General features: G+C 55.5%; 1 protein-coding gene across 2 annotated transcripts; it reads left to right on the forward strand.

Annotated features, from left to right (window-relative positions):
- The first annotated feature begins 286 nt into the window (after window positions 1-286).
- On the forward strand, window positions 287-11,220 carry LOC138064015 (Fanconi anemia group G protein homolog). Of its 2 annotated transcripts, none has more exons than XM_068924333.1 (14): window positions 287-431; window positions 1,014-1,101; window positions 1,955-2,086; window positions 2,659-2,852; window positions 3,920-4,073; window positions 5,306-5,436; window positions 5,935-6,081; window positions 6,846-7,006; window positions 7,249-7,315; window positions 7,814-8,142; window positions 8,306-8,361; window positions 9,322-9,459; window positions 10,399-10,543; window positions 10,916-11,220. In XM_068924333.1, the coding sequence occupies exons 2-14, from the start codon at window positions 1,095-1,097 to the stop codon at window positions 11,031-11,033; spliced, it is 1,779 nt and encodes a 592-aa protein (XP_068780434.1). In that variant the 5' UTR covers window positions 287-431; window positions 1,014-1,094; the 3' UTR covers window positions 11,034-11,220. The 2 variants fall into 2 exon arrangements, with proteins under 2 accessions (XP_068780434.1, XP_068780435.1); XM_068924334.1 differs by having other exon boundaries at window positions 10,399-10,531.
- The last annotated feature ends 1,820 nt before the right edge of the window (window positions 11,221-13,040 follow it).

The following is a 13,040-nucleotide window of genomic DNA, read 5'->3' on the forward strand; positions in this document are numbered from 1 at the left end:
GGCGTCGCCTCCACGCTGCTGCTGCGCCCTTGACCCGGCGGGGCTGGCGCGTCGAGGAGAGGGCCTGGGAAGCTGGGAGTCCCCGTCTTTGCTTTCCGCTCCGCGTGCGAGTCGTTCGCCTCCGTTCGCCGGCTGCCGCGTTGGGATAACGCCGACCTACCTCACAGGGGTGTTGTGAGGCCGAGCTACGCGTGGTGTGCATGAAGCACCTCGAGGAAGGCCCGTGAGCTTTAGATTTTATTATTATTACTATTATTATTTTAATTGTTAAATCATTGGTTAATAGGTGGTGGGGAAGATTAGCTTTTTCGCGTCGAGGCTAGCTGCCGCCTTGCTCCTGCCCGCCAGGCTGGAGCGGGGCGCGAAGCCCTGCGCCGCGGCGGTCGCTCCGGTTCTGTACGGCTGCACAACCTCATCGCTGCAAATAAAACGTGAGAGCCGGAGCGCACGGACTTCATTTCGGGAGGTTGGGGGGGCCCGCGGCGCCCGGGCCCCGCTGCCGGCCGCTGCCCTGCCGGCCTCGCGGCTTCGCCGAGCGCGGCCTTTCGGCCCCTCTCGGCCACCGCCTTCGCGGCGGGACGGCGGCAAGCCCCGCCCGCTCCTGCCGCGCGCTTGGCCGTTGCCTTAGCGACCGCCGCTTCCCGCCTGCCCTTGGGGCCAATAGCAGCGGCGCCGCGGCGGGCGCCAGCCAATCAGCGGCAGGCGGGAAGGCGGGAGGAGAGCGGCGGCCGCCATGAAGCGGCGGCGGTGCGGGGAGGCCCCCGAGCCCGGCTGCCTCCGCGCCTGGGCGGCCGAGAGCGAGGCCCTGGCCGGGCGCTGGCGGGTGCGAGGGGGTCGCCGTTTTCCGGGAGCGCCGGGGCTTCCAGCACCGCTTGCCGTGGGAACGCCTGGGGCTCGGCCTCGGCCTGCCCGCCGGCGCCGGGCCTTGACGCGGGGTGGGGGGTGGCGGGTGGCGGTGGCCCGGGCCGGCCCGGCCCCGGTGCCGGCCCGGCGGGTGAGTGTGTCCCTTGCAGGCCGCGCGCTGCGCGGGGCCCGGCGGAGCGGCGGCGCGGCAGCAGCAGCAGCGAGGCGCCTTTGGGGAACTGCTCTTGCGGATGCGGGGTGAGTGGCAGGCCCGGCCGGTTGCCTTCCCTCCTCTCCCCTCCCCTCCCAGAGCCGAAGCGTGCCGGGGGTGGAAGTCCCGGTCCTGGATACTGATGTTTGCCTGGCCGCAGCTCTGATATCCTGATGTTTGAAACAAATCTCTGAAGAGACGGAAGTGAAATTTTTCCCTGCTGCCATAAGCTGAGCTGCGCCTTGGGAGGGGTGAAGGCCCAGCCCTGACCTGTACCTAATCCTTTTGTCAGGGGTTGTGGCTGAGCTTTGGGGTTTCTGGAAGAAAAGAGGCAGGGAAGGAATGGCAGCAGCCTAGAAGCTGCTGGATGGGGTTGCTTGTCACCCCACTGCACCGAGATGCCAGGAAAGGGATTCCCGGCAGCAGTGCTACTATAGAGGAAACCTGATCGGAGAAAGATACTATAGGGAGCAGTTAGGCAATAGAGCAGAGCAGCCCAGCATTTGGGTTGTCCTGTGGCTGCAGCTGGGGAGACAGAACATGGGAAACCTCTGCGGAAGGACGGACCTGTATTGGGAAGAGCACGTTCTACTGACGCCCTGTTGGAAGGGCTGGAAGGCCTCTCTGTCCTGGAGGACTGCAGGACCTAGATAGCATGCTGGTTGGAAAGACACCAAGGATGGTATCAGTAGTATCTGCACCTGGAGAGGTGACATCTGCTCCCGCTGTGGGTAGTGCGGTCTCTGAACTGTAAAATCTCACCACCACCACCACAAAAACCTTGGCAGGAATATTCTTTTGTCGCAAAGCAGGGTGATGAAGCCTTAGCGTGGATGGTTGTAGGGTTTTCTCTAGCCACACACCTAGCTCAATTAATTCTTATGTTGGCTTTGATTACAGGGCTGCCAGCTGCCCTCGCCACCTTGCCTCTGGAGCTTACTGTCCTCTACAACTCCCTGCTTTTTGCTATGGGAGCATCTAACTGTGCCATCAGTGGAGAAGCAGAAGGAATACACCAGGGGCTCCTCAGGGGTAAGAAGAACATTCTCTATTTTAAATATGTCGGGTGACTGGCCAGGGGAGGGAGGACTGTGAAAAAGAAAGGCTGGCTCTGTAGGGAACGGCAGGAGCATGGAGCAGCGTGAGGCCATGGATAATATGTGCATGTTGCAGCCCGTGGGGATGGGCCAAAGGTTTTAAAGGAAACAAAAGAGTTTCGAGGCATAAAATGCCAAGTTTCTAGCAAAGTTTTTGTTAATTATGATGCCCTGGGTTCAAAGGGAACTCACTGAAGTAGACTCTGAGTCAGAGAGAGATCCGCAGTGTTAGCGCTTGCTTGTTCTTGGGCTAGTGACCTTAGGAGGAGTCAACAAAGCTGGAGTCATGGCTCTGAACGGTGTGTTGTCTGCTGTGGGTTAGTTCATTAATATGAGAGCTCTGGTTTCTGTGCTGCTCCTGTAGCCAGGTGAAGCTGGGCAAGCCCTGTAGTCCTGTTCCATCCCTCGCTAGGAAGAGCCTCTGTTTGCTTGAGGCTTCCTCCCACTCTTGGGAGGATATCTGTTACAGGGCACTGACCTGTTGCCTCATGGCTGTTTCTTTACTAGTTCTGGAGGCTTGTGGGGCCTCTGGGCAGGATCTCAGCACTGAGGAGCTGTGGCAGAAAGTGCTGCAGGAGGTGACTGTTGAAGAACTTCAGGCGCCTTTGCATCGGCTGGGCGCCCTGCAAGGAGCGTGGTGGCTGGCAGCCAACCGCCTGGGAAGTATCATCGGCCTCTTCCGGCTCCTGAGCAATGCTGAGGTAACCAGGCAGCAGGAGGATGCTGTGCAGCTTCTAGCTTCCTACACTGTCCCGTGTCAGAGCATCTGCATGCTGTTACCATCCCTGCAACAGTGCAGTGCCTCCTGCGTGTATGATAGGTGTCTTCCCTTAGCCTTGGGGGATCCTTAAGCCAGCTGTTCCTCCCCTCCTGCTGATTTTGCAGCCTGATCTCCTCCACAGCTGGTGCTTGATGTTTTTCTGGGTGGCTCAAAAGTTTAGCGCCAAGCCATGCTGGGGATGAATTGTCCGGCTGGACATGAGTCAGCCTTAAAAGGGACAGCATCTGAATTGCTTGCTAACGTCAGGAGACCTATCCAGCCCATTGCTGAGGGGCTTGTATTTTTTCTTTACTGTTGCCACTAGGGAGTTTCCAAGTAGTCTCAGTGTGTGCCCCAGCTATATCTGCAGACCAAAATAAATACTTGCAGGTTTGGTAAAAGGGTGCAGAGCTGGCATAAATACTGTATTTGCCATAAAACCCTCTCTCCAAAATGCTGCTGTGGCATTTGGAGACCTGAACCCATCAGTGCTTCCCACTTAGCATGAGTAATCCTGTCCCTGGCATCCCAGCTTAACCTAATGGCCCGCAGTGCATTAATGGGTCCCAGAATAGCTCCTGCCTGCCAGGGCCCAGGGCAGCAAGGCGCCAGCCAGGTGACTCAGGCATGCTGGAAGGGGGCTGCAAACAGAGCTGCAGCCTCTGCAGGGAATAAGCTGTGAACAGTGTGACTTAGAGGAACCTTTCCTACTGATCAGGAGCACCAGGTCGCCGAGGGGTCCCTTTTCAAAAGCCCTCAGGCAGCACTTGAATCTGCCTTGCTGGAAGTCCCGAAGGTGTACCTCCCACTGTCAGGTGGGAGCTGCTGCCCAGCACCAGGAAGGAGTTATTCCCCAAACCAGGTTGTAGTTAGAGTGAGGGCATGGTAGGACATAGCTCCCCAGGACAGAGCATGCTGTCGAGGAGTTCAGTGCCCCTCTGCTTCCCTTTGCCTCAGGATCAACGCTCCCTTCAGTATTCCCTGCTCTCTGTCTCTCTGTGCTTGCAGGACGCAGGGAGAGCTCCCTGCAGCGGAGGGAAGAACGAACTCCTCTCTCTGCTCAAAGCATGGAAGGTACCTGCCGAGGGGTCCTCTGTGTCCCTCGTACAGAGCGCCGAAGACTTGAAGGAGATCCTGTGCACTGCAGCCGCCTTCCTGCAGGGTTTGTGCGGAAGGGACCGTCGTCCCTGCTGTAGCCTCCCCCTGCCCTCCTGTCCCAGGACCCCTCTCCCTGCCGTTATCCTGGTTGTTCTTCCCAACCAAGTCAGCCCTTGGGATTCCCTTGGGAAATGACCCAAGCTGAGCCTTTGGGTCTATGGGTCTCAGACTTGCCATTTGATATCCAAAGAGCTTCTCTGCTTTTTCCCTAGCTAAGCCTCTGCATTGCCACAGGGCTTCTTCTGCCTGTGTTTGGCTTTAGGTAGGTGCCTGGGCTCAGCACTGATCTTGGTAAAGCTGGAAGGCTGGTGGGGGGCCTATGAGGATTTTCTTTTCTTCTGTCTGTCCTCTGATGCCTGCCTTGTTGCAGGCATGCTGCTCCTGCTGGATTATAGTGCTGCGAGAGCCAAGTGAAGCTGTTGTGCAGCCTCTCAGCCTGGTATGGCAGCAGGGGATAGAGCTCAAGAGTCAGAGATGAGATCCATCCCAGTCACACTGCTTGCTTGCTTGCTGTCTTGATAGCACCTGCAGCTCCTGGGGCAGCCAGCACTGCCTCACTGTGTTCAGTTTCCTTTCCTTTGAGTGGGGAAAGTTGGAGCTTCTCATGCACAAACCTCTCAAAAGCCTCTAGGGTGGTAATAGCACTTTCAGCAAAGAGGCAGCAGATGAGAATATGGATGTGACTTAGGCACGTTGAGGGTGTTTTCAGAGGGAAGCTTGAAGCAGGGGTTGAAAGAGAAGCAAACAGCATTCACAGTAAATATTTTTGAATTAATATCCTAGAGCATCCTGCTAGGTAATGGCCCAGATGTACTGGAAAAAAATGTTTTTTCTGTGCGTGCTTCCTCACCTGCACTATTTCTGCTGTGCATGTATATGCACCTGGGCCTGCCCAGCACCTACCTCTGCCTCGGAAAAGGTGGGCATCTTGGTATTCAGGGCTTGGAGGCTGCCCTTCTTTCCATTAGACGCTTACATAGAGCAGCTTGTTCTCTTTCAGTAGTGTTGAGCAAAAGATGGAAGCTTGGGCCGATCCTGCCCTGTGTTGCTGGTTGTGGAGGGATCCAGGCATGGGACAGTTGGGAAGAAAAGGGTGGGTTGGGCATAGCACAGCCTGAGCTGTGGGCCTGCTCCCTTTGGGGGGGTTTGCAGGATGGGGTGTCTACATAGCTTTGTTTAGGGGCCAGGCTGTGTGGGGAGTGGAGCCGCAGAGCTGAGATGTTGGGTCTGTTGTAGGGCTGCAGGAGCTGGAGGCTGGGAACCTCCCAGGCGCCCTCTCCCTCCTGCAAGAAGCTGCTGGCGGATTCTGCTCCAAGAGGGTCCTGGCTCAGATCTACACCTGCCTCGGCCGCTGCGCTCAGCGAATGGTAACAGCCAGGCCTCTCCCCTGCCAGCACAGAGAGGGGAAACAGCCTGAGAGCTGGGAGGGGAGCGTCAGGCTAACCTCCACAGTGCCTCTGTGTGGTCAGGGCTGCAGCGGGAGGGCAGTGTCTTGAGCACGGTACCCTTGTGGCCCCGGTCTCCTTGGGCAGCTGCAAAATCCAAAGAGGGATTTTCCCTGAGCACAAAGGGTTGCTTCAGAGAGAGGAGAAACTCAAACTCCGTCCAAGAAGAGTTGCCTTTGATGGCTAAAGTGCTGCAGCTTGATAATATGCGTGCTGCCCTGCAGCAATAAGGCGAGCTCTGAAGGAGCTTGAGGGCATGGAGAAGGTTTGGTGGGTTGCTGGGGTAGCCTGTGCATGCATACTGCCCTTGCTTAGTGGGGCTTATCGGAGAAGCAAGCAAGGTGGGGATCTGGATCCCAGCAAACAGTAAAGATGTCAGCAGGATGTCTTTGCAACGTGCAACTCCCCTCATTTTCCTAGGGCAAGCCTCAGACAGCCCTTCAGCACCTGAAACGGGCCCTCCAGGTGGACTTCCAGTGCCTTCCTGCCTTGTCCCACGCTGCAGCAGTGTACCGTGAGCTGGGGGAGACAGACGCAGAGCTGCAGACCCTGGCTGTGCTATACGAGGTTTGTCTGCTGCCTGCAGTTGTGCAGTGGGGTGGCCTCAGGGTTGATTTTTGAGATTCATGCCTTCTGAGGGGCTGTTTTAGCCTGAAGAGGTTCCCAAAGTGGAAGACGGTGATCCAGCCGTGGTACTACCGTCAGCAGTGTCTCCTCTGGCCTCAGCAGTGGGAACAGGGGAGCCCAGCTTGGTCAGGAACTCCTGCTTAGCACCCAACTGTTGGCTGAGCAGAGGTTACACTTCAGTGTTGGAGAACATTAGCCTCTTAAAGTCTCTAGTAAAGGAGCCTTTAAAAGGCATGCTGTGGCTGTGAGAGGGTGTGCATTAGCTGCGGCAGCCTTGTCCTGCCTGGGAAGAGCAGTAAACACCGAGTTAGCTCTTCAGCCTTTTTGAAGTCCCGTAACACAAACACAGCCATGAGAGATCTCTCTCACTGCTAATAGCACAAGATCTGGTCTAACTAGGCCTGTGGCTGTGATGGGAGATGCTGTTCCGTGCAGCTCAGAGCATCTTGAACTGAAAGGTTCTGTGTGCTCTTAGAGATCTCCTGATTATATGTGGGGAGCAAAAGTCTGCCTGTCTCTGTTGTGATCTTGCCCTTCCTTTTCCTGGAGGTGGCTGTGCCCTAGTGAGTGAGAACAGCATAGGTGTGGTGTAGTACTTCTGCTTGGCTGGATGCATCTCTGGAGGCCAGAAATAGCAAATCATTGCAACTGCTTGGGATTTGACCTGTAGTGTATCTACTACGGTTTCTGTTCCTGTTTTGCAGGCTCTGGAAAGAAGCTCTCCAGCAGCTGCTTCCACTACTCCCTGTAGTCTAATCCAAACAGAGCACCTTGTCCACACACCAGCGCTAGCTTCTCTCTTCCGCCATCGCCCCCCTTCCGAAGTGAAGTACCTGCTGGCACAGAGGTGTCTCCAGGATGGGAGGTAACAGAGCTGCCTCTTGTCTGCTCACAAGATGCTGCCCCTTTGGGATCTGCAGTTTTCTCTGTGCTCCTGGATATTGTCCAGTCGGTATTGCTGTTGTAGGTCTGTTAGTTGTGGGCAGCACGGACAGAGTGATTGCAGTGTGGGGAGTGCCTGCAGGCTGGCAATTCAGGTTCCACCTGGCTGCTGGCACTTATTGGGGTCCCCTGCTCCTTCTACCATGTGTCCTGTCCCTGTTGCAGGGTGGCTGCTGCTGTGGAACATTACTTGGATTTTCTGGCTCTGCTCCAGGATGGGCTGCAGCAGCAGGTAGGTATCTTGAAAAGTTTCCCTGGCGCCTTGGGAGGTGAGATTCGGATACCCACCTGAAGGACTGGTATCAGACTTCACACCTGGACCAGTTTCACTGTCTAGCTTGAGAAATAAAGGAAATAAGCTGGGAGCTGCCAAGGGGGCAGTGGGAGCTGCGGGCTGGCACCTCTGACCCATGGCACATCTGCCTTGGGATTCACACCAGAGACTGCTTGGTACTACTGCCCGGAGAAACAGTTTCCCCTTATCTTCAGGGAGTAGTTGTTGGCCCAGTTCTGGATGGCCTTCACTTCAGGACTAGGGTTTGCCTTTCTGGCTCTGCTGAGCCATTGCTGCTCCACAGCTTCTGCTTCCAACAGGCTCCAGTTTCTATCGGAGTGGGTCTGAGCTTTGCTGGGTGGCAGCTCTGGATCCCCAGTAAGCATGGGGCCACTCTGCTTGGCTGGGAGTCGTGCAGTTCTATGTCTGAGCACTGCCGTCGCTTGTCTTCCCCAGGTGCCTCTGGATGGTGGATCAGCTCTGCCCAGGATACCTGAGGTGTTCCTGGAAGCAGCATCTGCTCTGGAGCAGGCCGGGAGGCATCAGGATGCCATAACTGTGTGTGAGGAGGTTGTGAGCCGGACAGCTGACCTGATCCCACAGACGCTGGAATTTGAGGAGAGGCCAGAGCGCCCATCACCAGGGACAGAATTGGCTAGTGGTCCCCTGTCCCAGAAGAGGGAGAGTCTGTGCTGCCTTGTGTGGAGAACAGCTGCATACCTGCACCAGGGCTGGGCCTGGGCCAAGCTGGCCAAGAACAAGGAGGCCATAATGCAGTTCAGCAGGTGATGAAGGTGCACTGCAAGAAGGGGCCTAGCCAGCAGCTCGCTAGATGCTGGGGCAGCAGTGGCTGACGGGCCAGAGCAGAGTGCACCTTGCTGTGGCAGCTGGCGTGACTGCTTGCAGCCCAAGGACAGCACTGAAGTTCCTCTATCCTCCCTCCCTCAGGTGCCTTGGCGATCTCTTACGAGTCCGGCTTTATGGGTCGGGTGTTGAAACAACAGGTATGACACTGTGCAGCTGAGACCTGCTCGAGGCCTGGCTGTGTCTGGATCTGGTGTTTCTGGCAGTGGTGGGAAAAGAAGCAAGGCTCCAGGCCCATTGTCACCTCTGGCAGGAGGTGCCTGTTGCGCTGTGCTGAGCTTCATGCCACACTGGAACCTCTGAAGGGACCAGCTGGTTTGGTCAGAGAAGGGTTTCCCCCAGCCCTGCCTTCTTCCCCGTGTGCTAGGTGACAGTTAAGCGGGCTGTGAACTGGAAAGCTTCTTGAATTCGGGTGCCAGGGTATAGATTTGAATCAGTTGTGCTGTTCCTAGTCTTTTAAGGATTTCCCTCCGCTCCTCTTTGTCTTCCATGGCAAATTTAATTCTTGCCTTGGAGGTGCTATGGACACCTTGTGCACCAGTCTTTTGCAACAGGCATGGCTTAGCCTTTCCTTCCTTGTGCTTGCAGGCTTTGAGCAGGAAGGAGATCTGCAGCAACGCTGGCCCAGAGCCTTTGGTCTCTTGGCAGTGTTTGCATGCAGAGGCTGAGAGCAGCCTTTATTCCAGTTATGGGACTGCCGAGAGAGCGTGAAAGCGCCCAGCCTGCACCTCTGCAGATGGGCAGCCGAGCAAAGGTCAGGCTGTTGCTGAGGTTACTGTTAAGTCATAGCCACATAAGGTGCTTGGTGTTCTTTGTTCTTGCCTCTACCACCTCCTGGCCTGTCCTCTCCTAGAAGATCCCCTGTTCCTTGACAGTCTCTTGCAGCGCTATTGGCATCATTTTGGGATGTGCCTGGCAACAAGCAGAGAGGCTGAGCTTGGTCACAGGCTGGTTGTGGAGCAGGGCAGTTGGAAGATGAACAGGCCAGGCAAATGTTTGGTTTATCTTGACTGCTAACCTGGTTTAGTTTGCTAGGATGGGGGAGGGAATGTCGGAGGATGCTGTCTCCAGGTGTATTTGTCTTTGTCTTTCTATGCCAGAGAGTCTCCTACCAGAAGTGAAGCTTCTCCAGAAGATCAGGTTGCTTTCTCTCGTTGGGCGAGGCAGCCAGTTCCTGGAGCTGGGGAGGCATAGGGAAGCCTTGCTGGATTTCCAGCATGGTTTGCAGATCTCACCAGGTAAGAGGCTCATTTTGATGAGGGACAGAGAGAATAGCCACAAGTTTTCCTTTGCTATTTTCAGTAGAAAGGTCTCGTGTTCTAGATCACAAATTCAAATGACGGACTGTGGCCAGGCTGCTGGCAATGCTGCATGCTTGAGATACTCCTCTGGGGCCTGCTCAGCTCATTGCCCCGGAGAAGCAGAGCAAAACTATTTTCCTCTGAAGGCTGACCTTTCTCTCTGCTGGTACCCTGAGACAGCGTGGAAGTCTCTCCTCTTCCTGCACCCAAGCCTAGTGCAGCCAGCTTTCTCCCAGAGAGATACTGGTTTTCCAGAAAGGAGGAGCTGGATAGCTGGAATCTTATTTCATCCTAGGAAGCTGGGTGTCCTTACCTGGCAGCCCAGAGGCTGAGGCATGTTGGGAGAGGGGAGCAGAACAGGGAGCTGCATTTGTCCTGAGGACAGCTAAGACATGGCCAGAGCTGCTTGCAGAGGTGATCCCCTGGCACCTGAGCCAACCTCAGCTGTTGGATGCTATAGCAGCACCGTCACTGTGGGTCTGCGAGGTTTGGTGAGATCATCATAGTAAGAACTTCTCTCTGATGGCCCATCGCAGTCCTGACTAAGGCTTTCCTGCCACCCAGCCAGGGCCTTGCTTTGGGGGTGCAGACCTGCTTACAAGGCAAACCCTGACCCATGTCTAAACAGAGCAGTGGCTGGCTATACCGCAGGGCTGATGCCATCTGTCCTGGCTGCCAGTCTGGCTGCCAGCCCCAGGGTTAATTAGAGCCTGTGAGGTAGCCTGAAAGGTCTCTTCCCCAGGACGCCTCCTCTTCTCATGCTCAGCTCCCTGGTCTGGCTTCTAAACAACTCTTGCAACACCCTACAATCCACAGCAGTGCCAGGGACCTGCTCCTCCCTTGCTAAGGGCTTAATTTACTCTTCATGTCTTGCAGGTGACCCTGCTGCTGCCTCCTACCTGGTTCAGGTCCTGTGGGAACTGAACCGAAAGCAGGAGGCTGCCACTCGCTGGCAGAAGCTCTCAGAGAGCCTCTCTGAGGAAGATGAGCGGCAGGAGAGGCTGGGAAGGTGTGTAGTGAGGTGGGTGGGATCACTGCTGGGCACCCAAGAGGGTTCCACAGCCCTCAGCTTGTGTTTTAAACTGTGTGCACGGTTTATCTAGCTCAGCCCTTGCCAGCCTGGAACTGCAGCACGAAGGCGTCTGAGTTGCTTTCACCCCACTTCTGCTCTGATATTCAGTGCTTAGCCAGGCTGTGGCTCTGCAGGGCTCTGGGGCACATAAGAACTGACAAGGAGCCAAAGTCAGCCCACCTCTGCAATAGCAAATGGGAGAGCAAAGGCTGGGGGCAGAGTTGAGGAGTCTCTGTAGTGTATGAGGAGTGAGCTTACTAGTAAGACTGTGGCAAAGGAATGCTGCTGTCCTTACTGCTGCAATACCCTCTTTTCTTTCAGGCCCTACCCTTTGTACTTGCTTTCATGTCTGAAGCAGGCCAGCTTCCCGCACAATGAATCTCTTGCTAGAAACATACAGGATTACCTCCGGACCACAAGCCAGGATCTCTCCAGCTAACCCAGTCCGTCTCCCCATCACCACATACCTGCTGGAATCTCCCTGCCTGCACCAGGGTGACAGGAAGCCTTAATGGCTTCTGCAAGACTCAGAATTACTCTTGGATAAAGCTGGGTTCCCAAAGGACTGAAATGGAACAAAGTTGCTTTAAAAGTTGCTAATAAAAGCCTCAGATCTATTTAATTTATATATGTTTTTCTGTGACCTTCCTCCTTAAGCAATTCAGAGTGAACCATTGCAATGATGATCGTGGCCTTGGTGTTGCCTGGAGCTGCTGTGAGCCTGCAGGCTCCCTGCTCCGGAGAGAAATATCTTTGCCCTTTGAAGTCGTCACAGGCTACACTGCTGTACCGAGAGGGGCCAGCTCTGCATTCCCTGCTCCCGGGAGCTGTGGCAGAGCTAGACAAACTGATGAAGCTGAGGGTTGTCAGATCATTGCTTCTACCTGTGCTTTGTATCTTGGTGTTTCACTCAGTTGCTGTCATTTGGAGCCCAGGAATGTTTTTGGCTGAAGCATGCAGCTCTTAGGTCCTGCTGTACCAACACGCTGCACCAGGGCTGCGTTAGCCAAGGGAGACAGCGGTGTCAGGATCTATCCCTGGGGGGGCTATGCCAACTGCACTGCACAACTCTGAGCCCCTCACTGTGGCACTGGGCTAAGGTAAAGGTGCCCCTGCTCCTGCCCAGTGTTTGGTGCAGCTCATTTGGGGTCAGGAAGGTCCCACGACTGCGTTAGCCGAGTCTTTGGCAGGCTCCATCTCCCGCGAGAAGGAAGGAAGCGGTTGGGGTCTGCAGGCTAAGATGTGAGAGGGGGGAGAGGAAAAATGAAGTGACGAAGCTAAGATGAAGAGTGAACTAGGAAGTACTCCAGACTGACAAGAGAAGGGCTTGGAGAGGTCAGTCTCAAGAAAAGTGTGCTTTGGCCTATAGTTCCTTAAGGAAAATAACTGAGAGACTGAGGTACAAACTTGCCTGTTACAGAGGGGGTTGAAAAACCTGCAAGAGCCTGGATTGACCAAGTTGTGGCCTCAGCTACAGACTGCAAACATAAGGAGGAATCGTGCTGGGATCGTGATTCGGAAGGAAAATGTGTCGAAGACCATCTGCCAGAGCAGGATGTGCGCTGCCCGAGCAGGATGTGCGCTGCCCGGGCACGTGGCTGTCGTCCATAAGCATGGCACGAGGGAAGCTGGGGCGTGGGGGGAAGCACTGCAGGAGAATAAACACCTGCACGTTAGCGGGCTCGGGTTTCTCTGGGACCTTCTGGTTCAGTTGGTGGAGCCCCAAACCTGGGGCTTTGTGGCAGACAGGCCCCCATGTCTGCTTTTCTCTAGTCTTGCCGTACGTACTTCCCAGACTTTAAAAAAGGAGGGTAGGAGAGAAGACACAAGGGATTAAGCACAAGTTGGCCCTGTGGAATAGAGCATTGGCTAATTAATGTATTCATAAGCACCTAGGAGAAAACAAAAGAGAGTGACTGCCGATGTGGGCTGGTGGAGAAGAAACGTTGGGCGCATTTGATTTCCTCCTCTGATGCAACCAGAGGGAGTCAGTAGGGTCTGGGCTGGGTGACTTGGCTCTGGGAGTGTTTCTGGCTGTAGGGAAACAGCATCCAGGTGGAGATGTGGGACCATGAGTGCCAAAATGGGCTGGAAAGCTGCACTTGCAGTGTGGTAGGTCATGGAGAGGTGGTGGAGGAGCTCCAGGATGGTCTCTTGGGGGTTGTTCAAGGGAAGTCTGAGCTTCAGCTTCCTGATGTGGCCACTGAAGGCCAGCAGCGTCTGTGCTAGACAGCAGGAGCAGCTGTGACTGCGGTGCCAGAGGTGGGGGCCAACGAGGCCCCCCAGCATGCAGGAAAGCTGCCCTGCGGGCAGAGGCACGGCTCGGAGCCGCAGCCCCCCGCGCCAAACGTGTGGCCTCTTGCAGAAGCTGTCCCTGCAGATAGCGCCTCTCTCCAAGGTCACCGTCCATCGGAGTTATTTATGCTCCCGAGCTGAAAAAAACAAA

Source organism: Struthio camelus, chromosome W, assembly GCF_040807025.1.
Source record: "Struthio camelus isolate bStrCam1 chromosome W, bStrCam1.hap1, whole genome shotgun sequence".
Classification (NCBI taxonomy): Eukaryota; Metazoa; Chordata; class Aves; order Struthioniformes; family Struthionidae; genus Struthio; species Struthio camelus.